Below are 27,669 nucleotides of genomic sequence, written 5' to 3' on the forward strand. Positions count from 1 at the left end.
AGCACGGCGATGAGGTCATGCGTTATCGATTGCCGCCCCATACATTTATGAAGCTCTTCAGAAATTTCAACTAGCTGTTAATATCCCTTATATGCAATATAAATAAAAAAAAACGCTCCTAGCATCAATTCCCGTGTGAGAATCAGCTTGAGCCCGAACTTTACTTGGAAATGTTATCACGGTCGTTTTCTCTGTCGTTCGACATTATTCTCTCGCTCATATATACGATGTGATGACGGGCTGATTTTTGCTGACAGCTTTCAATCACCCCGTTTCCAGCCTGGAAAGAGTTTTTTTTTTGCTACAGACCTTATTGCCCGGTTGGTCTATTGGATATTGGACGTTCATCTATAAACACAGTAGCACTTTGGTACTCATACACAGCCAAATATTTGAGATAAATTTTCTACTTCTAATTTGTAATATTATATTTTTAACCAGCGGCGCCTAGTATTAAAACGGCTAGCTTGTCAAACAGTTCCGGACAAGCTAACAGATTAAAAGGATCAGAAAATCAAAATTGTTTGCTTTGTTAGTCAGCCCAACTAACCTGAAAGCAGCTACCAGTAGAAAAGCCCAACAATTTTCGACAGACATTACAATGGAAAACTTTAACCACCAACTATCAATAAATAAATTACGCCAATCACCTAAACGCACACAAAGTCACAACGCAGCTCGTACGACCCATAAAAAATCAATTTTGTCCAAGGATATCGGTCTTCGCACTGTGTATCCGGTCGACTACTCAATAGGTAGTGTTATTCCATTCTGTGATCTTACAAGCATCGCCCACTCTTATTAGTGTACGCCACAATCTACCAAATCGCGCTGCTAATGATAACCGCAGGTGAAGGGGCAATCAATCTCATTGTATTGAATACTGCGTTTTCCGAATTTCCGAAGTAAGGGGTTATCCCGAAGATCCTCAGCGAATTTACGAGACCGAACAAGAAACGGTCTTCTTAACCGCATAAACTGATGTCTTTTTTGTGTTTTGTATATTATTGATACATGACATGTACGAAGTGCGAGCCTTATAGCATCTCACGTGTCACCAGGTTCAGTAGGTGAACGCGTCGTCATCTTCGTAGAAGATGGCCAAAGCCGAACTTTTAGGTGAGGTGGGGGAGAGGATGCGCGTAGAGCGTTATGCTTAATTGCATGAACTCGGCCTAACCTACTTCACATGTTCCTATCTTTCCTGTGCATTGTTGAATTTCGGATCTGCTGTGAGCGGCGCACACGGCAACCACGTGCTCATGCGGACGTAGCGCGCTACTTATAATGATGTTGCCCCCAAGCAACCGTAAAGGAATGGCAATCAGGATCACGATAAGCTAGATTTGGTATCCGGCTCGTCAATAATACGTCAATGATTATACATCATGCACTGAACCGTCTCATAGTCACCACGTTTACAGATATTGTTGTCGCTCAAAGCGGCCACGTCTGGAGTTGTGAGCGTCAAGAACGACAATGATAAAAACGAAGTTTGCGATCACAACGTTTTTTAGAAATAGTTAGGGTAAGCGCCGTACGGCCGGACAGTTGCTAGTGCGTTGTCCCGTTAACAGAGGCCGTCCCGTGTGAAGGGGTAATCATTGGCTGCTTAACAGGCCATCACTAGTTCACTCACGGACAGCAGAACTTCTTTGAGCGGTTCTGTCGACATATTGTGCTGCCTTTATTCTGACTGCAGCTACTACTCCCTACGTAGTCGCCACTGAATCGAATTGAACTGGAAGCTGATTCGAAGAAAGTCGAATAGTCGCATCTCCTTCATCCTCTCATCAATGCAGCTGATCCTATGCGGCCAACATTTGCCGCTCCGTCGCGGCGCTTCTCGCTGTTTGAGTTACATATCGGATACACTTTTGTGCTTCTCTTATCATCTCCTGATTCGTCGTCTCCGGCGTTCCACCGTTTCGTGTTCCAGCGCAACAATACACGACATCATGCCGTCAAGTCGGGTCGGGGTGGGCGCGCCATCTGGTGGAGCGAGCCATAGACCGACCGCAGACTTCTTTCGTCGGTGGCCGGGTGGCCGGCGACTGCCTTTCGGCCGGTCATGCGCTGCTCGATGCTTTTACTACTGCCACCTCCTACTACTGATGCTGCCATTGCCGCATGTTGATCTGTTCTATGGAGGCCGTTGTGCTGCCACAAGGCAATCCCAGTCAGCAGCAGCAGGAACGGAGGCATGGGCAGCAGCCGCTGGTGGCGCCAACTCGATCATGAGGGCCTGGTAGAGCAGACAAGTCAACGGACAGCTCGCGAGTGTACAACAAAGAAGCTGTAGCTGTCGCAGCCATTGCCGCCGGCGCTAAGTAAGCAGAAGACACCGAGCTGCGGGGAGTGGATCCTTTTTCCGTCCATGTGCTTGCGGCGTAGACGGCTGGTAGACTTCCTGCTGCTGCTGCTGCTGCTGCTGCTGCAGCGGCAGCGGCCGCCGCTGCTGCTGCTGCTACAGCCGATGGTGGCGCACCTATATTGATGCTGATTTCTCTTTGGCTGGAGGCATTGCCACCGTAGAGTCCTGTGTAGCCGGTCTTTGGCCGCGTGGTGCTCGTTCGTGGGCTCGTAGTCTTAGTGCCTTTACAGAACGGAGAAGTTCCGTCAATTGCTTCGACTGCTGCTTCTATTAGTGCTCACTACGGCAAAGCAGCTTCTGGAGCGGCGGTCTTTGATCGCTGCTATGAAAAGCTTGTTACGAAAGTGGCATTATCTTCAAGTTGAATTGAAACAAGTTGTGGAAACACGTAAGACGAACGTGGAGCAGCTGAGACACCTGAGACTAATATATTAACGGGAAAACAAGAGTTATGCTAGTTCTGAGTGCGACGTAAGACGCAGGAAAGCCACGAAGGACAAGGCCGTGCTGCTACATTACTGTTTGTTGTGAGGTGATAATCAAAGAGGGATAGTCAAATCGTATGCACTTAATAAACGTGAAACTGTGACCTGTTAAGATAGGAAATTTTCGTAACTCAAGTGATCGTGTTTACAGTCGGTATATCGGATAATGCAGTAAAAACGAGCGTATATTGTCACTTACTGCAACGGTGTGAGAGGTAGATTTTTAACTGAAAGTACGCAACTTAAAAGTTCCTGTGGATCAAGACGCTAGCAGTTATTTAGCGTGTGATCTGCGCACGACAAAAAAGTGGATCGTGTTTCTCAGCGAATGACTAATTTCTGCAGTGTGACATTAGCGGTGTACTCAATCATTGTCTGCACTTGGAACGTTAGAATACTATTACGGATGCGCGTATGAACGTACCTCTCTGTGTGTCCTTATCCTCTTCTAGAGAAGGGCTGTTAGTCATTAGCTAGATTAAACTTCACCAGTTCAGTAATGGACGAGGACTCCAAAGAACCACTGCTTCAGCGAAATGGATCTTCGAACATCCAGCGGGCGAAGAGAACGCCCTTGTGAGTAATAATCGTCATTAGACCTACTAATTAGTATTTCGAACGGTGGGGCAATATCCAAGGAATGTCATCAAATCGAACAGAAAATAATTAAATCGAATAACAGTGAAAACAACTAGAAACATAAACACTGTGTGAACATTAAGTGGCGATGAGTTTCGAGAACTGAACGTTTGTCACTTCATTTACTCATCTGCGGACGGTCATGTCACAGGAGACTGTTGTCTGATCACAACAATAACTACGTTACGGCTAAACGTGGATCTTCTGGAATTTCTCCGATCACAGATAATCGACTTCAGTAATCGCTACTACATGACTACTAACTAGATATTTCTACTGAACATGTTCAGATACGTGAGAGGCGACGATAGTCAAAGAGTACTGGTGCTAGCCTTCAAAGGCAACGGGGGGCAATTAAGTTCTTGTTCTCGCAAAACCGGTACTGTCGCAGATGCGTCAACATCTGTCAATAAGTAACCTTTAGACAGCTTATAAAAATCACTATATCTTAACTCAATTCAGGTTATATGAATCAACATGAGGCCGTAATCGCCATGCGGCTAGTGGTTAGTGTCCCTTTGGGCTGTTGGTAGCCTACTGTCGACTGTCCACCAACCTGAACCGGTTGCCCGATTCGCTTCGGTAGTCTAGGGGGCGAGGCACTGTTCACTTTTCCGCCATATGCTGCTTGAGAATCTCCACCAATATCTTATGTACTAATGTTACAAACATATCTAAAATGTACATTTTTTAACACGACCCCATGCTAATCTACGTAGTTCATATCTTCATGGCTATAGGGCAGGCCATATGGGGTGCTCCAGCATGCTGCGAGATGGTTGTCGTGTCTTATGCGTGCTTTTCTCTGCGTGGAAAGATCTACCTCAAACGTTGTGCTGGACCATGTCCTAACCGTAACGGTCCTAACCGGAGTTATCAGTGTGTTGTTGTGACTGACACCATGCTGCGGGTACTAATGATACCGTTGATAATATTATAATGCTGATGTCCGTATTCGGAATTTGTTTGTTCGACTATGGCAAACTTGTCGACAACATTTCTTCGATAATCACACCCCGCTCCATTGACGAAAGCCCCTTGATTTGTCATTATCACCGTAATGTAATATTATTTAGCTGTGTCAGTGCTTTGCAAACAAGCTAAATCTCACCGATGAACTGCTTTGCTTCTATGTGTGAGCTACGGCATAGTCTTTTGCTATAGTCCGATCCCGGATAGTACGAACGTTCATTATTTGTGGTCGTTAGCCCACCTCTGGATGTTTCTGTTACCGTCGGTGTCATCTTTGGCGTGGCCTTCACTGCCTCCTTAGCTTCGGATCTCGATCATGATAGACTTGATTCGAGTTGGTCAGAGCCCCGCGGTATCAGCATTGCTTCCGTCAAAGCACCAGTAGTCACCTACTTCTGATCGAACCGAAGGCTCTTTTGCCCTATGAGCCCAGTGGTTTGAATTGGCCTTTTCTAGCTTGCATGTAGCGACTGTAATACTGAGCTCGTCCCGTTTCTTAACGCTGAGCGGACTAACTAGTATATCGTTATGGCTGTGTCTATGCGGGTAAACCTGTGTTTGTATGTTTCTGTATATACACGTGACTATGTTTATCTATCGGTAAGTGTTAGTGAAAATGGCTGGAGAAGTGGGGAAGGCAGTAAAAGCGGGTCAATTTTCCTATATAACAGAAATTTGCTAATAAATCGAGAAATTAACAGCATCGTAAAACGATCAAATTGTAACGGTCGATTGAGACGAAGCTGCTGGAAGGATGCCAAGTCGGATTAGTAACTCTTACTGTAGTAAAGGGAAAGCCCCCCGCTTTGGATGAAAATCACTAACGTACTTACTGACAGATTAAACCGAAGAAGATAGATTAAGCGGGGTCACGCATTTGCAGATAGTGCGCCCTAAGGAACATAACAACGTTAGGATGTTTAAAATACGTTTCGTAGCGAGCGTTACACACTTCTTACTAATATCGGTTACCCGCTGTGGTGATAAATAGACGGGACGGTTTGTAGCAGCACCGTTAGCGGTATCTAAATGATTTTTCTACTTTATATATATATATATATGTATCTGTATAATGTGACGGAGTAGCGTGTTGAGTAACCTATTCTCCAGATCACTTCCACTACCGTCAGATTTAGGACTACGATGCCGCTTTGCCGCCGCTATGATTGCCGCGTTGACAATATCGTTTCTTCCTCATATCGCTGAGTGGCAACTTGTTTTTCGCTTCGCTCACGCTGCCATACACAATAACTCGAGTATAGTTTTAGTGCTACCTCCTCCTGATGTAGGGTAAGATCGAGAAAAAAAGTGATAGGTAAAATCCACCAGAGGCATTAAGTTGCACTGACCGAGTGTTTTGTCCACCCGCTGATCCCTACGTCGCATAGGTAAAATACCTCGGTTCACTTCTGCTGTTGCTGCTGGCTCGACTTCCGCTGCGATACCAGGCGATGCCGGCCGACGTAATTGTCGGTCGTAGTTGGCATGGCGTGCTGCTACTACTAGCGCTGTAATGTCTGCTATGGCGAATGGCGTCCGTTGCTAGCAAAGAACAGACAAGCACAGATGATTCTGGAAACAGCCATATGTGGTCTGGCTCGTAGAGAAAGAAAATGAGTGAGAGTCAAGCGCGGATGCAAAAATAATTCAGAGAAACAAAAACACTCATGGGGGCGGGGGACGGGGGGGGGGAGGGTCACAGCCGTTGAGCGCTCTAACAACGTACGTGTCGTAGCGCATTTAGGTGTTGTGCGATAAGAAGTAATAATAATTGTACTTGTAATAATGAAATCCAACACTAAAGAATCGCACCGAAGTTAAGACAGCATTGCACGGAGTAGCCTAACAGGTCCATAGACGTAAAGTGGTCCTGATAGATGTCTGAGCTTGACAAAACAACTATTAAAGGTGTATAATGATAAAAGAGAACACACGAAGAGATAAAAAGTAAGAGACTGAAATGAATGCACGTGCTGCCACCAGAAAGTTTGGGCAGGCGAACGTGCTTGGAACATGTAGTAGATCTAAACAGCTCAAGGTGGAAGCGGTCATAGGCCGGAAGGCACAAAAAAAATGTTGTCCGTAAAGCGGATTGCGGACCCTATCATAGCCCATTCATATGCATGCAGTCTGATTGACCAAATGACAAGCAGTCATTGCATTGAAAAAATCTAAAAGATATATGAACACCATTGGTAGTACTTAGCAGAGCCAAGATATTCCTTAGGGCAGAATGACACGAAGGGATATTAGTGCAGAAAGAATTTGATTGTCGTTAACAACTTTTTTTATTTGTTTTTCATTTTACATTAACGAAAAACAAAAAACCTTTTGTGTGAGATGGTCAACAATTGGCTCGATAAATACAAATTAAGCACGCAACAATTAATTTCAGTATAATACTAATAATAACTGGAGTGCCTTTACTAAGCAAAACAATAAGTGTCCTGTTCTTTTTGGTGCAGCTCTAGCACCGTATTCTCTAGTTACCCATACTCACATAGAAGTCTGCCAAAGTCAGTGCCTTGGCTGTAACTAGGGCAAGCTTCATTCTACTAGTTTGCACGCTGAATATAACCGCGTAGAAGAAACTAATTGTTCTGGGTCTGTGTACCTGTCTGCTTATTTCAGGACACCTGCTCGCAGTAATCGATCGCTGTAGTAAGAACAAGCAGAATCTGTCCACCAAAAAGTCTGCTTCTGCCATTTTTTACCGTCGATTGACTTTCCCCTATGCCTATACTGTGATAGGATATGAATATTATGATTGGTCATTGCTTGATTGCATGCCCACACACGCGCGCGACCTAAATAGTACCACGGTCCTCATCGAAAATCCTTTACATTAAAATAAGTGCCCACAAAGTAAATTTCCCCCTCGAATTATTCCACAGGATGTATTCTGGTACGGCTCCAGTTATCTAGCATTTGGCAAATAGAGTTAAACGACTGATCTTCATTTACCAACTCTGTCCATCTTATTCTCAAGCTTAAAGTACGCTCATATTAGAACGACTTTAATCTGGTAGAATAAAGTAAACGTTTCGTGGCACAGCGAGTCGAAAGTCTAGTCGAATTTTAATAGTTCAAAAAGAGGACACGACCATTTGTTTTCAGCAAAATTGTATTCAGCTGCTGTAATCGTCGTCGTAGTAGCCATACAAAGCTAGCAAAAACCAATACGAACAAACGGGCGGTGAGCCCCCCGAAACAAACATTGAGCTATTGCCGTTGCCACTGAGATAGATCTACGCGCAGCGGTGTTTGCTCCTGTTAAACGTTATCTGTTCCAGCGTTCAGCGGTTATCCGGCCGCGGAAAATAACCCTGATCAACGTTTGAACGAGATGGTTGATTTTTCAGCCGCTTACATACATTGTCAAATAAAAGCGGGCATTGACACGCGTACATGCATATAAAAGTTCGCAGCGTTACAGAGTAAACGAGACGAATCTTCGATTTACTATGGACGAAGCTGAAAGCTAGTTAGAGCGAACGCTTCATGAGTCGTTAATCAAATTGAATTCAATGGGTAGACTATGCTGGAAGCTGACAGAGAACGCACGAGCAAATGACCAATGTAAACAACATAGAAGGCTGCGGCAAAGGCTGAAGAGCATATTGTCTATGAGTGTACGCTAACCCTAGTGAAACAAATTTTTCGAAAATCCGTGCTCTAGATAAAATTATTTTTGCATAACAAATGGTTGAACGTTTGTCAGGCGGAGCGTTCGTCGACTAAATTGCGCCAGCTTCAGATTTTGTACGACCGTTAAAGCCGCTTGAAACAGACACGCTGCCGATGTATAATAGAAATGAAGTACTCACCGAATGATACGACTGTCTATATATACATAAAGCATTTACTTGATAAGCTTTGTTTAATACGTAAAAAAAAAGATGCTGCTGGATATTTTTATGGTTCTATACATGGGCCAGCAAAAAAAAACGTTGAAAACAAAAAAAAATTGTTCAGAAGTGATCTTAATATTTCGAAAGAACCATAAACCGGTTGCTATTTATAGATTTGCTACATATTTTTACAAAGGGAAAAGTAAGTCTGGACTGTTTCTTCCGAAACGATATCTAGGCAAATAGATCTTGCAAGGTAAGAGCTCGCATGTGCTGAAAGTGATGTTCTTAGTGGCCATGTTTGTGTAAGACAACTACCATTCAGTACACCTTCACTTTCAGACCCTTACCACCAAGCAGTCAAGTACTGCTTACTTAACTTAATAAGTCTTTCATAGTAATTTTACGTCAAGCAATATTGATGGATCTAAGCTCATTAAAATGTCGCTCGGACACGCTACATACAGAAGATTTCATTTTGATAGTAGGCCAAGAGCCTTAAAAAGTACGGGGACTTAAATAGTCAAAATTTAAAACCTACAACAGAATGCAGAACGTTTTAAAAACACTAGTTGCTAGAGTTTATCTAGATGGCGTAATCTATGCCGGCTGTTAATTTATGCATCAGAAATCCGAATGTGTCATAGATGTTTTTTTAGCCATTTTGATAATTTTCTTTTTAAATCTAAATCTTGAGGATCCTGCAGCATGAAAGCCTTTCTCGAATTGTTTAGAAACCATATAAAGACTAGTGATAATACAGATCTGAGAAAAACCGAGTCTTCAATTCTGATGGAAATTCGTCCGGCGGAAAGCTTGCTGATCTTAGTTCCGGTGCCGAAATCGACGAACTTTTTTTTGCCATGACGAAGTCGCTTACAAGAACTGACCTTTTTTTCTCGTATCAAGAATAGGAAATTAACGGACGACAGACAAATGGGCTACCAAAGCTTGTCCGAATTTAAATTCTCCTACCTATATATGAATATTACCAAAAAGAAATATGTATATATACGGATTCATTTTTCTTTCTGTAGTTAGATCTCTTTTTATTTTCAAGAGGGCCAAGTGCTAGACAAAACCTCACATTTTGAAAAGCTACGAATAAGAGCAGACGATTAATAAAGTTACGTTAATTAGTAGCAGGCATCCCCGTTTATCACCCAGGTAGTGTCATGAGAGAGTTCGTGTGGAAAAGTAGGTAGTTTTTCGACTAGCTGGTAGATCCACCTAGTTCATCCATATAACGAATAGAAATATACTTGTATTATTTTCATCAAAATCGTTGATTAGAGAGAAAATGACGAGCGTTAAGAATATGGTTACTGCTGCGTTGAAGCGCGTTACGGGGTACGCCATCTTATTTTAGAACATCGTAAAAGGACGAAGCTAGTGATGGTACTATGGCGGAGCTTTTCATAACACCTCTAATAATAGAGACCAGACTCTTAATTTTGTCTTCAAACAAAATGGCTGTGCTTCTGTATACTGATTATATCATAAGCTAAGCCGTCACTAACATCTTACAGTTGATGACGCACGATTGCTATGGCACCAACCGACATAATGTGAACGACCGGGACCGAAGCCATCTTAATCTATTCGTATGAGAGCTTCAATGAGGAACGTATCTTCAAATCAAGCAAACGCATAGACGCATCTAGTTACCCATAAAGTGGATGCATTTATAATACTCTTTCACTTTTCTCTTCGATTCAGCTTCTGGGGATGCTGAGAATATAGGATATGAACCACACCGGAAGTATAACATGCGGGTCGTCGCTGGTAGGGTACGACGTAACTGTGCTCGCATATCGACGCTCGGTACTAACACCACGAAATATTGTTGAGGTCACCATCGTGAATACCATTTGCGGCTAGCAGTACATAACGCCTTATGATAATCGGAACGGGCTATTTTGGACGATATAAATTATTTGAGAAAAACTTGAGACTCTCATGGAGAACTAGTTCTAAGCAAACAGAAAAAAAACCTTCCAGATCTTACTTAAATATGATTCCCATTTTTTAACACTAAATAACACAGAGACGTCTCTGGCGGCGTTAATAACGGTGTCTTTCGGTCATTATGGTTAGTATATTCCCCTCAGCTTTGATGAACATTTTTCCAGTGACTTGTGTTAAATTAGCGCAAAGTTTATGGCTAAATGAAGAGAGTCATTTATTCGTAGTTCCAGCTTCCCATCGGAAAGACTCACTACACGCAACAGATATTTCTTTTTTTAAAATAGAAATGCGTAAGTATGTAATGTATAACCATCGGAACAAAGTATCAGTCAGCCACATGGCCGTAGCTATCTACGGATTTTTGCCAACACCACAACTAATAATAATAATCATTAGAGTTTTTATGATTTTTTAAAGTGGAAGCTGAATAACAACAACCACTAGCACCAAAACAGCTGAGATCTATTTTGTGCCTTAACATCCATCTTAAGTAATGTCTAGCCACGGAGCAATAGGATTCAGAAATTGTTGTTTTAATAAAGTACTAAAAAGAAAAATTAGCCTTTGGAGTGATAAAACGCCCAAATGCGATAATTTCTAGTTATTTCAATTGAAGGCCAGCCAGGGCAAGCGATGGGTTTGACAAAAGATGTACTGAGGAAAAGGAATAACGATAACAACAACAACAACAACAACATAAAAGCCATCTCAACAACATGCTATTTTTCCCCCCATCAAAAAGACCCAGCTATTAACACGAACTATGTCTTCCTTCAAAATTTCATTGCCCTCTGAAACAGTACCCCCTTCTAACCTTGTGCGAGATAATGTGGTTTCATCTGCACGAAACCGCTCCTGTAGAAACGGGGCAAATACGAGCGGTCTAGCCAACCAATTTAGTTGGTTAAAAGAATCTTTCTTGTTTGCTTCTTTGCAGCGCTTCTTGTTTTTTATGATATTTACCATTTTCTACGGCAGAATGATCCAGTTAGATTTAGCAGAATGGATCTTAGTTAATGCCGTATTCCACCCTCTGTGATTAGCGAACTCGGAGAATCGGGATATCAACGGTAGTTCGCTGTGCCACCGCTAAACGCCGTTACGATAGACAGAACTAGAGATATAGATAGAAAGAAACAAATATAGATTTTCTCGACGACTCATAGACGTCAAGCTGGCTTGCGCACGAAGCGGAGGACGGTGTCACCTCCGACGCGAACAGGCAGCTTGGGCGGCTAGCGTCTCCGTCGTGCGCGATCTAGACTGACCTAGCAATCCGCCTTGAAAGCCTTGTTTTGCCGGTGTCTCTTTCTGAACCTCGCACGCAAGTAAAGATAATCCCTACCGCCGGCGAGAAATGACCAGCAATGGTTAGTAGGAATGTGGTTCACAGCTGATTGTTGGAAATGTAGTAATCAGATTAACGGGAACACGAAATGCGTTACCTTGGTATGGAATCGGATTAACAATAGATCGACAAACAAGATCGATTTACTGGACAGTTGTAGTTGGGAATTTGACGAAATTTAATAATGGGTTGCAATAACGAGGTAGATGATGAATACTCAGAATTATAGAACGTACGTCATTGTCAAGTCATAACGTGATAACTTGGTAAGACGTTAACTACGAGGCAATTTTAATACAGTATTTGTACTTAGTACTAATCGTAATTCTGTTAGTTTTACTTAAGTTCCGCTATGACCCTTCTATACAAATGGGCAGTCTGTGGGTCAGTGCACGGTTATCTATGTGCTTTCTGCTCGAGTTGCTGGTGTTACTATGCCGAATTTAATCGACAGCCATCTGTGGACATCCAGCTTTACTAAGGCTCATTGAGTTTCTCTATTTTGAAATTTACTTAGTAATATTTTGGTGATCCTTTAGGTGGATTGGTTGAGGGGTGGTCAGCCTCAAGCATACTGTTGAGCAGAACCCAGCCTATTATAGATATACAAGTACCTTCTTTATTCCTGTGCTTTGCAAAAGCCTTTTATTATACCTCAAAAAGTTTGACGTTCTCGACAGTGTCGATAATAACGAACCATGGTTGACCTGACCGAAGTCATATTTCCTGAATCAACAAGTTATTTTGAACAAATTTACTGTGATCGTCTTGGTACTAGCGTACACCTGGAACGTACTGTAGTACTTTGCCATTTTGTAACACTATTTTAAACATTTTTGCTTTAGATTTCTAATAAGAACAGACTGGCGCCGTACGGTTTTTATTGAAATCGCACTCTATTTAGTTTATAAAAAATATCAACATTTTTCTAATCGTATGTTGACAAGTTCTAAAAGATCAATCCTCAACGATCGACAAACGAATTGTATATCATGGTTTTTACTATAACCCGCCCAAGTTCATGCGGTACCATCTTTAGAACATCGAGCGAGCAAAGTCCCCCCCACCACCACCACCACCACCCAAGCAACTCTACATTATACTGACTTAAGATCAAGATGCCCGGCTATTATTTACTTTTCGCTGTTATAATGAGACCTTCAAACACCGCTGCCCTCGACAGGTTTCTGTAGATTGCGGAGTGCTCACCGGACGTGTGGCTTTACAACACTTCAGAAACACCATACACGATGCCTTTGCTTTTGTGTTCTAGGAAAAGAATAAATGAAATGGAATGGCAGGTCCGGCATTATATGTGGAATCTCGCTAGCTTGCCCCTGTAGGGTCACGGCGGTTGTGGCGATAACTGTGTCATTGGAGCTTGTATGATGCCCTACCGTTGCGGAGTTGTCACGTAATTTTCCTACTTGAAGTCCGATGGCACTCGTTGTATGGCATGCTAAATAATGGTTGTTTCTAGCCGCTGACTGGGACAGATTACTTGGACGGTACTATCAAGGAATTGGCTCAGTGATCGGATCATGCGGCAGCAACGAAATGTAATGAAGACTTTAGAAGACCGGATGGGTAGATATGCTGAAATGACCCGCTATATAGTGTCATCCCATGGTAAGTAGATGCTAGCAATGCGACTACGATTACGGATGTTCCTGAGTGTCCGAGGATTTGCTCATGCCCACAATTATATGACTCGAAAAAAAGATCTACTATGACACGAGTAACGGTGTCGTCTTAGGCAGCGAAAATTTGATAGCGGTACAACGAATTAAGATAGCCTGGCCGGTGTCAATCAACGCCACGGTTTGACCTATACAACGATTGGACTACTGGGTGTATGTATTTCATGTCTTTCAAATGTCTCCGTTATGGTCTAATAATAACGTGTTTGCCTGCTAATGTTTGGGAGACGTGAGTTCAAGTCTGGACTTAGGCACGCCAGTAAAAAAAAAATAGAACAATACGAAAGAGTATGAATATTGTAAGTTTGCTAAGTCCCTCCAGAATGCTCGTATTGAGCCCTTTATTTTTAATAAACTCAATTAACAGTGATAGTAAAACGGATCGCAATAGAAACATTCAACAATAAGCGATGGGGGAAAAAGCCATTTGTTATCAAGCGAGTTAGATGAATGCAGTTCCTAAACCGTACATAGCGTGTGCTCCAGAAGCACTTGGCTGGATTTGTAGAGTATAGCGATACGCTTAGTTTATCTGCCAGTATTAGTACTATGAGACGTTCAACATAGTCGCGAGTACTGCTTCGGCCGTTACGTTCTATTGCTGAGAGACACAACTTATCAACGTGCTTAAGATAAAGCCTTAAGTTAGCTTAAAACGCTTTTTGCTGCCTACCTTGTTCTTCCATTAGGCCACACGGCATAAGACGACACGTCTCGGCCTCCTTAAAGCGGTACAATCTTGTCGAAGCCCGTTTATTACAAGGACGGGAAAGAGTAGAAAGATCTCAACAATTACAGAACGAGTCATAGAGACTTCGTTATCGAGCGAAAAAGAAATCGATACATTATCGGAGCAACATATAAATATATTAAAATTGTTCAAGTTAAATAGACGCGTAGTTGATTCGGGTAAATTAGCGTTTCTCAAGTAGGTGTTTTGACAATTTAGTAATACAGCAAATTAACTTATCAAGTTAATATATAACGGTGTTAAAGTATTTCAAAGTCAAATGCAAGCCAAAAAAGAACCTACAATATAGTAACGGAATAATTTTTTTTAGATTCTATATAAAATGTAAAAGAAGCAATACTGAAGATCGAAAAATCCGAATTCACCAATGCGTCCGTCAGTGACGGCCTTGGGAATGGTGGAACGTTGCGGAGTCCAAACAGAAACCAGCAAAATTTTAAACGGTTTTTTGAGTAAAGTCACAGCACTTTTATTTATCGTATGGAAGGATAGTTGCTCATAGGAGTTCTCAATAGTATATCGGATATAATTTCATATTCAGCACACACATGTATTTACAGTACAATGTGCACATTTGTAATTATATGTACGTTATTTCTTCCATCTCAGACGAAACAGCATAGGGATAAAATAGGCTGCTGCCTGCGTCTTAACGGTTACCGCTTATACATTTGTGCCATAGCCGTTAGAGGTGAGCGCGCGATTTTGAAAACAATTTTTAATTTACCAGTGCTAGAATTAAGGCGCAGCTCATGTTCAGAATAATTATGCAGATGTTATTTATATAGAATGACATTATTCAGTGAATTACAGATCGAGCATTTTGGTGGACGGAGAAAAATCAACCATAAACACTGGAATCGCGTCAGCCTAAAAAAAGATCACAGTGTATTCTAAATACACTTCTATTGCTCGACTAGTTGAGACAGCACCGATGTATAATTATATCGTAAGTTCATTCTCGACTTTGGACAAACTTACCCTGAGCTGTCTTCTGCGACAGACCTACACAGATTTTGAATATAGGGCGACAGGTGATCCACAGAACGAAAGTTAAGCGCGATAGAAGTAGCACCCCGATTTCCATCTTGTGTACACCGTGTAGTCTAGGTGCAATTATAATCGTACTACAGATTTCTGTGTTCTGTCTTTTCAGTACAGAATAGGGGCTAGTAGAATCGTAAACGGGAGCTAACGATTTGTGGCGTCCAGCATTGCGGTAATGATCGAAAATTTTCACAGCTCGTTCTGCTACATTCGCAGGGTAACTTCGTTCGACTGCTTAAATGCCCCCTTGATTGATGGTGCAGTTCGTATTGGTAATGCACGATCAGCAGTTGTACGACCCCTTCCAAAATGACGCAAACGTCGATAATGGTAGCACCCATATCGTGCCCAAAAATCAATCCCGGAGTGCACTCAAGTCAAAAGCTGTGCCTTTCCGCCTCCGCCGCTATTACAACCCAAGGCAACTCACTTTATATCTAGCCAATGGTGTATATCCATGGGAGGCACAATAAACAAGCAAAAACTATAAGGCCAAAGGCATGATCAAAGTTACTACGATGTTTTTTCCATTATTCGATAATAGTCCTTAATTTTTCATTTGTTTGTGCCCCAAGCTACTTCACTACTAAATGAACTAACTTGATTAATTGCAAGCTATAAACGACACATCTGGTAATCGGCGTTTTCTCTTATATTTCAATGAAACGTAGAGTGGAAATACGCAGACGTGGTGGAGTGTTAATGGTGAGCAGTTACTTAGTCAGACTTATTTTGTTCAATAGAATGTGAATACGGGACATTTAGTGAAGGTTATTATTATAAACTTACCTATATCGCAAGTAGTACATACATAAGAAACCTTACTGACACGCGGATACGTATATCTCCACACAGGGCCCATTAGTTTAGCCCCGCGATGGCTAAATTTGGAAATGGCGAAATGCTGGCTAACTCGGGCGAATTCTGAGGAGCAGATTCGTGGTAAATTGCAGGCTTCTGTAGTGGCCTATGGTAGAGGCAACAATTGGTGAAAGGTATTCGAGAAGCGGTTACACATAAACACAATTGCTCTAAGGGCAAATGACACAATGAAACTAGTTTAGCACGAGCAACGTGATATGCTGAGGTGTTTCTCGGCAGGAGGTGATGTAAACGTACCTTAGGGGCAATTGTATCTTCATTTTAACAATTTTTCGCTGAACTCTACCAGTAGTCCAAGCTGGGTACAACGAAAGCACATCGTCAGTTTTCCCCACTATCCCGCGCTTTATGCCCAACATGTACTTGATGGTATTATCGCTGTAAATGAAATCGCCCTTTGTCACCCCCCTTGCAAAACCTTGTTTTCATCCTAAGACGAAGAAGCGTAATTAGGAGCTGTCATGCGTAATTCTATTCAAAGCTGGGTCCTTTGTCCTAAATGTTTGGAATCTGAAACAACGTACCAGAATGTAAGCATCGAGAACAGTGAACGTTTTACAGAATTTCCATGAGTAGTGATTTAGATCGAGTCCGAAAAGACTGTGTTCCTAACGGCGCTGTCATATGATGAGATATGACGTTCACAATGGAAACGATAAAGTTCCGACCTTGTCACCATTTAGCCTATCTCGAACAAAGCTTGTTGCATCCTTCCCTAACGCTAATTATAATAGGACACACTAATTTCATAATAAAGAGCTTATACGAGTCATCTATCTTAATCACCAACAACATATTATTATACATCAACGCTATCACCTTTACGATCTGAGTATGTAAATGGTAGAAAAGTATACGAAATCGACACTCAAACGAACAAATCGATCATGCGCATTGATATACAACCCTATTGTCAATATGAGGGCTGTTTTTCGTAGGATCATTGACATGTGTTTCAATGTGGTCACATGTGTTCTGCCTAGATTTTGCCGCTAACACAGCCCAAACACGTTGCTCATCGCTGATAATAACGATTAAAAATATTGCCCACCTGTTGCAGTGATCGTTACTATAGATATAATTCAGTTATCGTCGATAACCCCAATGCCGTCACTCAGCTTGACGACCTCTTGCTGCTTCGTGCCTTGTCGACTCGATTTATGATCCTGCGTTTAGTTACAGTTAGCCGGCCAGCAACACCATTTCTTGACCAGCCTAGTAACAAATTGAAGGTGACGCAACCCTCAACGAGTCAGCTTATCATCTCCATAATGCTCGCGTCCAATCCCCCGGACCTATTCTTCGGCAGATGGCTGTTTGTCGCCACAACGTTAGGTTTGTCGGACGGTTACGGGAATTCATTGGCTGCGTCCATGCATCCGTCACTGTTCACTTTTCGAATCGATGCTGCCTCTCTGGACCCTTCTAAGGCGAAACAGGACAGGTATCAATTGCAAACAGTCTCGTGAATAGATGAACAGAGGCCAAAGTGACGGCTAATTAAAGTAGTAATTTCGAACAATAAACCGTAGTAGAATGACTGAATAAAGACAAATGCTTGAAATACAATTGTGGCACTGTTTTGTCTTTAGAATATGTGAACTTCCCTATTTTTATAAGGGAACAATAAAAAGCGCGTTTATCGTATGTTGAATGATTTTTTTTGAAACTCGCCCTGTTTTTATATCTCAACGTATTCATCGTATAATATACTGTTATGAGCTGATAATTCATGGTGAAACTGGTGTTTTCTGCAAGACGTCGCTCTCTGCTTGTCACAAACATTCGCCTAATTCAACCATTCTGTAAATATGTCAAACGATAGTCCCGAGAGGGACCGTCGTCGATACATTTACAAACATACAATTGTTGCAATAATGTTATTAATTTGCATTGAACGTTAGGCAAACAGAGGCTGCCGAACTCACCCAAGGTAAAGCTGGCCGGGCGCAAAGTTCGCCGACTCCTTGAACTCTGCATAACAACGATGACAGATTGTCAAGGTGGAGTAGGCTTAGCGTTAAGTTGCTCACCGATGTCGAAACCAACTAGACTTTTTTTTTTCATCATTCGCAAGCCACACAATGATCGATCGCTTTGGCCTATCTTTGTTTAAATAAGATGGCTTTTAGTAGTACCCATGTTTTTTTCTCACACCGCTACCATACAGCGCCGTTGTTCAATGTAAAAAAAAAACATTATTTACATTCAGTTAAAAAGTCAAACCTCGCACGCTTTCATTTATCACTTTTGTTTAGATACATTAAATAAGCTCTACTAGAATAAACTTCAGCCTATTTCGTGTCGCTTTTGAATTCATCTTTCGAACTTAAACGTTGATAGGTTCTGCATAAACTACTGCAAAGTCACTGGAGTCCAATCAACATATATGTATTTATTTGATAAATCTGGTCGCACTCTCGGTTATTGTTTACCTTTCCCGGTTTGTGGTTGCCCTATATCCTTCGCAATGGAAAGAATCGTCGTCATTCTATAAATCCATTGCCGTTTGGACGCCAGAATTCTACCATGAGTTCGAGCTTTATAGATAAGAATTCAGGAGTCCCAAAAATATGCTTTGTATTGTAAATTGGACCAAAGAAAAGTGCATTCCCAACATTCTTTACTTGTCTATCGCCGATGTGAAAGGACTACTGAGACGAGCCTAGAAAAGTGTAGCCTGTAGGACAACGACGACTCCTTAGCTCAGGAAGCTAGTTAAAAATGATTTAATACAAAATGGCGTCTTCAAGTCGATAAACGTGTTTCACGCACGTGTTCGACTCTGCCGACGATAGTCGTGAAACACGGTAGAAAAACACCGTTGTAAGAGATAAGTCGTAGGTTAAAAGTCTAGGATCCTCATCGTACATTGAGGGAATATCCTGGCTTATTTCCATAGTCTTTTGGCACTGGCAGAAGTCATCGCCACAAACACATTTCTTTTTTTACTGGACACAGCTATCGTTGAAGCTCAAAGTAGGAGTACCGTTCCCGTTTATCTGATCCAGACGGACAACAATCACGCAGGACAACAAAACAGCTTTATACCATTTGGCCGTTAATAAACAATAATTTGAAAAAAAAACGATGAAAAACACGAGGCAGGACACGTTCACCCTATACTACTTTAGACATAGTTTGTAAAATATTTGTCGGTGTTGGACTTTGAACGATAAGTTAAACAGCTGCACAAAGTTTTGTCAGCCAAGTTTATCTAAAATCTCTGATTAACAACCTATAGCAGTTCCCGTCCAAAAAGTGTTCTATCCCACCGCCCGGGTCCTGTACAAACCGCAGAGTTCGGCGTTTATTATAAAACCTGTAGCCAAAGCATAATTAGCAGAGCTTTTTGTAACCAGCATACTTTATCTATATACTAAGGTTTAACACATAATACCAATTTGAAAGAGTTTAGGAGTGCAGCTTACGTGAATAGAGAGCATGATATTATATATATGATACTACGGAGTTTCTGCCTAACTCTGTGATTGTTGCCGGCCGCATTAGTGCGAATGGAAGCGGGAACATAGCCGAACAGAATTACGTCCTCGCAGTCGTATTTAGTTGATCGAAGAAAATCAGGGAAAAAAATACACTGGATTAGGTGTACACTGTTAAGTGTATAAGAGTGAAGGCTCAAAAAAGACAGAGAAGTTATGAAGGGTTCAGCGGATTTGGCGGTGTCGGAGAACCCTCAAAAAATCCTGGAGCAACGTGTCCTGTCAGAGCCAACCGGCCTAGAGACGGACAGCGCCATCTAGATAACAGTTAATCGATTACTTACATCGACTGATGTAACTGGGGTGGGCTACCTCCACCGTTTTGTGCAGGCAGCACTTTATACACTTTCCTGTTTGTCTAAACCGGCCATCGGTTTAGCCGATCGGACGGACAGTGAGCACACATGCTCCGCATCAGATTCCATGCTGACAGCATGGATCGCGCACTCTGTGATTGCTTTTACTTAGGGTAACTAACTACCTTTCGGCCATCAGTGACGCAGCCCTCCTTCTATCGATTTACTCTATAGCAGGCTGAATTTAAAAAAGCAAAAAGCAAGCCGATTTTTTCTAATAAAAACAATAAAACAGTCGAACGAGCTCTGACATCGAGGGCCGCCTCTCCGTTATGAGAACTTCCATTATTTGCGCGTTGCAGTACGACCGTATACATAGATATCACTACAATATGTGCCAGCACACACAGATTGAACAGTTAAATAGACTGTTCTTAAAAAGTGTTGAAAATTCAAAGTGGAGCGTTAGAAGACAAAAATATCACTATGGATATGAAAGGGAATAAGCAAATGCTATTCCACCGATCAGGGAGATAGATACGAGGAAGGAAAGACTGCAACGCAACACATTTTCGTATTTTATACTAAATACCAAACGTAGTGCTTGTCAGATATGTTTAATGGGTTGATATATATTAGAGGCATCTGTTAAGCAAATTTGGGAGTAGGAATTGGGATATCTGCGAAACGCTTTTTTATCGCGGAGTTATTCCATTATCTTGAAGTGTGTACCTTATAATCGTCAGTTTGCTTTCGGCAGTAGATCAGCTATTTGACGCTGCTGATCGGATATATACTTAGCTTGTAAACCCAGTCTACAGCTTGCAGCAAACAAACCCTGGTGTGTTAGTTAGATTGTTCTGAAATTGAATACACCTTTGATATGTTTTTATGTCACTATTTTACTGGGCACATGTGGATACGTCGCGTAAGTTGGTCAGAGATGTCAAAAGATAACAGACGCACGCTGACGCAGACCATGCGGAAAGCAACAATAACTATACTCACTGATCAATTTAACGCGAGCAATCTCGTCAGATATATCAATAGCGACTGAATAATTATTCTAGTACTAAATTATAGAAAAAAATCAACCATTAATTTCTTACTCCTTTTGTTAAGCCTGAAGCTTTTCGTATTTGCCAAAGCCTTCATGGACGATTTGCTGCTTCAAAAATAGATGGATATTTCTACGTACGGCCGATGCGGAACGCAACAGGCGGAACGACTCAGCCGATCAACTTGCCTATCTAATACGTGTATGTAAATTATTAAGTGATTGTTTATCTGTTTGGCGTCGTAAAAACGGCTTCTGTAGTCGATCGAAAATGGCATATCTTTGTAGCTCGTTATACATTCATAAGAGAATTTTTTCATCATCAGAAGAGAAGAGAATCATAAGAGAAGAAGAAAGAAAACAGCGCCCCGCTGCCACTCACAAACTTTTTCTACTTCAAACGCCAAGACGGCTAATAGGTATATATTTCAGAGGTACTAATGAACAATTCTGCTCAGTTTTGGCGTATCAGTAAGTGTCCTCAACATGTCTTGCATCAAAGATTCTGGGAGAAACCATGAGGTTAAAGCTATTAGCAAGTAGCTGACAGTTGCTTTTCATTACAAATATAATTACCGGCGAAATGGGATGTGTTTAATACTGAGCTGAAGGTCTTGAGTAGTGCTTCAGCAATCGGCCAGAACCGTCATGTATCTTCTGTGCATATCAACTATAATTAGTACTTTCTATCGATCGATGATATTTGCTTCACGTATTTTACGTCCAGTATTTACGCCGTTTGATGTTACTTCAGGCGCCAGAAAGCGGCGTGAGTGTACGTCCAGTCTGAGAGTACACAACCACCTGTCCCTAAGTTTAAGAGGCAAACATTACCCACTGCGCCATCACAAATGGAAAAGCACTGTATATCTTCTATGTGTTACGCAAGTCATCGCATTTGTATTTCCGACACCGTATAGAAGCTCAAGTAAGCTCACAGTATAAATTATATGAGTAGCGATGCGCACGAATAGTGATATTTCCAGTAATTGCCACTTCCTTCGCTTCAGATTTGTCCGCTTTAGCTGTTGACCGAATCAGCTGAGATCTTCCATCGCGATCGTCATCTGTAGAACAGTAGCGCTATCAGCTATCTAAATATGTATTTCCAGTTTAGATTGCAGACCGGCTATAGACCTTGTATGACTTTATACTGACTGCTCAAATTACGTTAAGTCTCGTGATCAGTCTTTGAGGGCGTGCGACATTTTCCCAGCCGCCGCCTCCTCCTCCGTCGTCGTCGTCGCGAGCCTACGCCGTAGCCTATTTCCCTTATTCATACACGTCTAAAAGGCGTTCCTCGTTTATCTCGTTCGTAGATAGAAAGCTGGTGCTTTTTCGCTAACTTATGCTACGAATATCTGGTTAAAAAATGTCTCGGCGGAGGCTACCGATGACTACCATCAAGTGGTTCACATTTTCTCACTTCGTTTTCCATTCGATCATCGCAGTAACTAACTGATCTGGAGCAACTTAGGGGAACTCGCCTTCAATGAAATTGTCCATACGGCTGCGTTAGTTACCGCTCATCGTGCGCACGGCCGGGGTGACCAGCCCAGTTTTGATAACGTGCGCAGTGTCCATCCGACCTATGACCTAAATTAGTCTAAGCAAGCAGCATGGATATGCGAAAGCCACCAGTATTGTGCCAGGAAACAAGCTGATCTCGATACGTGTAACACTGTTCTTGGCAGAATTTTCACGAATAATCAGTCAGACTGTCGTTAGCAGACGAAAAACATCGATTTAAAAACAAGCTAAGGTCTACGAACCCCTGGCCGGCATTACGAGACCTATTTTTTTAGGAGATTTTACTGCTAGGGTCATAACTTTTTGCCTATTACGCATTGATCCAAAATTTCAATTTAGTAAAAGTGAATATTATTAGGACTAATAATAAACATAGGTGACGTGCTAACTTGAAGCGTTCTTGCAGAATCAACAAAAATCATTGCAATGATGTCAGTGAAACTCTCCCAATTTGCTTAATAACCCGCTTTTGCGGCACTGTAGTTGCATACAGGTTAACTTAAACTAGCGATGTTTTGAGCCCCGTAATAGCGCAGCGGGTAACGTGTCTGTCTATTAAACTTAGAGGCACGTGATTATCCAAGTTCAAATACGGGCGTATACACACTTCGTTCCGTGCTGGCATGAGCCAACCGTCAGAAGTGATGCCGAACGGCTTAAATGCCGAACGTTAAACAACAAAAACGTTTTTAGTCATGTTTTAAGCAAATAGATTCGTGCAACTCTGTCGTACAACTCAAACTATTGTTTGTTCCCATGACGGTGAGGTAGCAGCGTGTTAGACAGAAATAGTCTGTTGAACTTCTGCTTCCTCGACACGCATATTAACGTGGAAATGGAGGGTAGCTAGTAAGATGTTTTACGGTAGCGACAAGTACTCCGTGCGGTTTATTCTGATCGTTTGAGTTCCATTTGCAAGTGCATTGGCCGATTCTGTTTGACACAATAGAACACGATGGGTCGCTTGAGGCGTTGTTTGGTTCTAGACCATTGAGAGCAGATCTCCGATATGGCCTTTAGCTGTACGGTTACCTGGACTACCTATGAAAAGCGACGAGTCAAAGTGCAAAATCGACATATTCAGTCGACGTTCTGCGAGAGTTTACCTTTTGGTTCGGTATTCTATTAACCCCTCAAGCTCTCCGAAGAGGCCTTGCTGAAATTGGCTTTCGGATTACAGCGTACGATGTTGTCAGAGCTATATACCGGTGCCGTATGGAACATCCATTCAAAGCTGAAGCGAAAATAAGCCAAATTTCAAAAGGTAAATTTTTATCGTCGAGGCACATACGGATGAGCTGGCAGACGACGAAGTAATTTTGGACACGGATTGTTTACACGTTGGACTAGGTCTCAGAATATGACGCCCATTATGGCTAAGGCATATATGACGCAAGATTTTACGGAGCTCAGCTTTTTCTTCGCTCCAAAGCTATTCAAGCTTCCAGTGAAAGCGAAAGTTCTCAGTGTGTTCAAAGATATTATAATTACGTGTTTAAGAGGTAGAAATTTCCCATGCCAGAATCGATGCTCACGATTCATTACGGCGTTTCAAGCACTGCATTTCTCTTGCTGTTCACAGTATATATGGACTCGTTAAATTATAGGAATACACGAACTTGGTAGGTTTCATGCATTATATATATATATATATATATATATGTCTATGTACAAAACGACCGCCATTCTCGAGCTCTGATTAGATCCGCACCTTTCCGGACATCTGGACAGAACTAACACTCAACACGATTCCGCCATAACTTCTGCCAAACAAGCAGCCCATAGTCGTAATACTAGTGCGTGTCGTGCAAGCTGCGTCTGGCTATATTACGCGTGAGATAATCCCATGATACAAATAAGTGTATTAAATCGATGCTGGACCTACAAAGATAGACGCCTCTCTGGGGTGTTATCAGTAGTGCGGATTTGGCAGGTGTGCCAAATCTCTACCGCCGTGTGGCGTAAATGAATCAATAAAATCACGAAAAACTACCATATATGGTCGTTCGTGCGTTAAAGAAACAACGGAGTCGATGCTACGAACGTGCGACGATATAGATCTCTACTTGGATCTGAGTTGGCCTGTACCGGCACTCATCGATCAAAACCATAAATTAATACTTATTAAATTGTCGACTACAATATATAATTATAGACGTACATTAGATGTGGATTACAATTAATGATGGGTACGATTATGAGCCCTGCGAGATTCGACTTTTGGCGCCATTCGGCCCAGTTTGATTTATCCGGACCAACGGTTAAATGCAAGCCTCGCTATTAGCGTGTCGTGCAAGGTTTGGCAGTAAAAAAAAAAAAGAAATCACTCACTGAATGCTTGGCAGTGCCTGTATACGACAGCACGTAATTTCTAACGCTATCCTCTGACCTAACGATACAGTCGCGTTTGATGAATAAATAAGAGCTTAGTTACGAAAAAACCATGAGTGTTGTCATTGAAGCAGGACCTCTTCGTAGCTGAGTTTGCTGCCTCTTCGTACATTCAAATAATGTCTTCAACGGTATTATCAGCAGTTGTAGTTCTGGGTCGAACGATTGGAAACGTAAACAGATATGGAACAAACGCAAGCTATCTATATTCGATGTGGCACTGGCCGAGTAGCCGGCTCGCCTGACCCATACAACTGCTAGCTATTTTAGGCTACTTGAACTCTTCGTTTGGCTGGTTACGGCCAGTTTCCGCGCCTGTCGCCCTAGCTGCTGTCGGTGATAGGCGACGCGTTTATAAATAGACGAAAAAAAGACTGCATCTATGCTTGCACCTACCGAGCTACTGTTCTATACAGAGAACCGCAACAGTCGTTGGTGAGGCAGCGAAGATCGGTCTTACCGCAGCGGTTTCAAGAGGCAATGCAGTTAATCACACGCTGTAGAGCGACGCTAACGACAATCTTCTTACTGAAGATGCTGCTGCAGATGTGGCCAAGGGTTGAACAGTCCCCGCTGAGAACGTAAATCTTGGTAGATGAATAGACAACTAAATGAATTGCCTTTTGCATTTCAATGGCAGTAGAAAAAAAGCAAGAAATTTCTTAAAGCCAAACATTTAACTTTGAATCAATAATTCAGCTTTAATTTAACAATAGCCCCCCCTACTGCGCTGTAGCATCACGATCGTTAGGTACGGTCACAGCTTAGCGTGACATAAGCAAACAAATTACTTTGTGTTTGTTTGTATGTTAGGACAAACAATAATTTTTTGAAAAGTGAAAACTTTATGCACTGTTAGTTTGTGCATTGAGCCGTAAAACGGTGCATTCAGAAAATAATGCAGCCAACCTCATTGTTATTTGAACATTCATAATGTTTATTATAAGTTCGCTTTGTTTTTCTATCATCCCTATGTATCTCACCATTTTGTTTGTCAGAAATGCGGTTGGTCTATTTTCCGCCATCTTTTCGTAAAAGCAAAACTTCGACAACCTAAATCTTAAGATCTCATGCCAGTTACCAGTTAGGCACTAGCAGAGGGCAGGGCACAAGACATCAACATACTATGGTCGCCACAATCAGCTGTATAACCAGCAGGTCAAATCGAGGGCGGAGGGGGTGGTCTGAGGGAGAGCAGACGTCTAGCACAGGACAAAAAATATTCGTACAGCATCTCGGCATCATTTTTTTCAATACGTCCACTGTCTATCCAACAGGCGTGGTGGGAGGAACCCGGTCGCGTAGCGGCATCGACGTTGCACTGACGTGAACGCGTACATCGTTTATCTTATTCAACGTTGGAAAAACCATTTTCAACTCCTTTACCACCGTTATGGTTATTACCATGACCATCACAATAGACATTGAGCTACATACAACAGCGACTACTTCGTGTGCCAGCGGAAATCTGTCCGCGGAGAGAATCTGTTCAGCCGGCAGTGACTTTATAGGCCGACTAAGTAGTTATGACTTCAACGCTTCAAAGGTCAGAAATGATTCTAGATGACGACGAAGGTGACTTCTTGTTGGCGCCAGTGTAGACGGCCGCGGAGGCTTGGAACGTTCGACTGACGAGAGGGTCGGCCGCGAGCCAATGTTGTTGGCAGCAACTGATTTTTTACGCTACAAGATTTTTTTTGTTGAAAAACGATGGACGCATCCGGGCTATGCGCGGTTAGAAAGGCCGAATCATTAATCGCTGGCAGGGGCAGCGCTCAAGTTTGTGGATAAGTGTTTCGAAATACCACCACAGCAGCTAAGATCCTGCCTATGCTGGCCCCGTGATATGTTACAATGGCTGCTGTTGCGGCCCTGTTGATCATGTTAACGCTCATCGCTTGAAGGCGAGCGTGCTCTTAGCTCGCCTGTGAGTGTGCACTTACAGTGCTGATGAGTTGACGTGGTGCGCGTGAGTGACGGATGGAACGGTTTTAGAAAGAGAACAACATCATGTTAAGGACAGTCCAGCAAATCTGGTGCTTAGTCGTCGGCTCTCGCCGAGCTAGTTCACGCAGAGCTGGGAGAGAGAGCTCAAAACTCGCTTGCGGTTCTCGGAGCGTGCGTGCACCTGGGCGCTTACTATAGTGGGTCACCACGCAGCGTTACTTGCAAATCTGTTGCCCATCGAGACTGTAGTCGGACCCAGTGCGTTATGTGCTTTAATTAGAAGCGTAATAGGGAAAAAAAATACATTTATCTATGTTGTGTGATTGCAAACATTTCGGAACGGTGAAAATTTACACTAAATATTCTGGATAACGATCAATCTCGGAGTAAGGTAGGTATGTAGCAAGGTTGCTAAGAATAAAGATAAATATCAGGAGGTATAATGGAACAATACAATGTCTCACAGGTTAGGGTGCAGCTGGTCTACTCAGTGTAATGAAACTAGCGGCACGCTCTTTAAATTAAATAAGCGTATTGATAACTCCAACTGTATGTAATAGAGGCACATAAACAGGAAATAGCACTAGGGTCGACATCATGGTGGTGGTTCAATTGGTACCGGCTTCTATCGTCCCTTGCCGGCGTCTCGCGCAGTAAAACGACGTCTGGCTCGTCCCACGATGTGCCAGGTTCATTTCTCGTTTTGTATGCGAACCAACAAACGCTTCCTTGTTCTCTACCAATACGCTTATCTGTATCTTCATGCAGCATCTTCCCAATGCTATATCCCCTTCGTGCCATGACGCGCTTCACTAGAATGCGAATTCATGACGTGCACAACAGCACGTCAACACCAGTCCATTTCTACGTGCATGCGTTATTTTCGTATACACATTTTTGCGTCTGTGCTATTTGAGTTGTCGCCAAT

The 27,669-nt window shown here is 42.3% G+C and overlaps 1 protein-coding gene and 1 long non-coding RNA gene across 6 annotated transcripts in view; both read left to right on the plus strand.

Annotated features, from left to right (window-relative positions):
* The first annotated feature begins 2,530 nt into the window (after window positions 1–2,530).
* LOC111263095 (electroneutral sodium bicarbonate exchanger 1) overlaps window positions 2,531–27,669 on the plus strand; it is a 53,958-nt gene continuing 28,819 nt past the window's right edge. The window contains exon 1 of one of the 3 annotated variants that reach the window (XM_022837888.2): window positions 2,531–3,435. In XM_022837888.2, the coding sequence (XP_022693623.1) occupies window positions 3,359–3,435 (77 nt within the window). In that variant the 5' untranslated portion in view covers window positions 2,531–3,358. Of the gene's footprint in view, window positions 3,436–3,470; window positions 3,878–25,749; window positions 27,133–27,669 lie in introns of those variants that run through there. The other 2 variants (XM_022837894.2, XM_022837892.2) reach the window with 2 other exon arrangements.
* Window positions 11,973–17,586, plus strand: LOC147753118 (uncharacterized). 3 transcript variants are annotated; one of them, XR_015312149.1, is made up of 3 exons: window positions 11,973–13,266; window positions 14,892–15,037; window positions 15,352–17,586. It is a non-coding gene; the product is annotated as an uncharacterized LOC147753118 (long non-coding RNA). The 3 variants fall into 3 exon arrangements; XR_015312147.1 differs by having other exon boundaries at window positions 14,902–15,037; XR_015312148.1 differs by lacking the exon at window positions 11,973–13,266 and adding an exon at window positions 14,743–14,779.

The sequence above is a fragment of the Varroa jacobsoni genome, unplaced genomic scaffold (assembly GCF_002532875.2).
Source record: "Varroa jacobsoni isolate VJ856 unplaced genomic scaffold, vjacob_1.0 scaffold_734, whole genome shotgun sequence".
Lineage (NCBI taxonomy): Eukaryota > Metazoa > Arthropoda > Arachnida > Mesostigmata > Varroidae > Varroa > Varroa jacobsoni.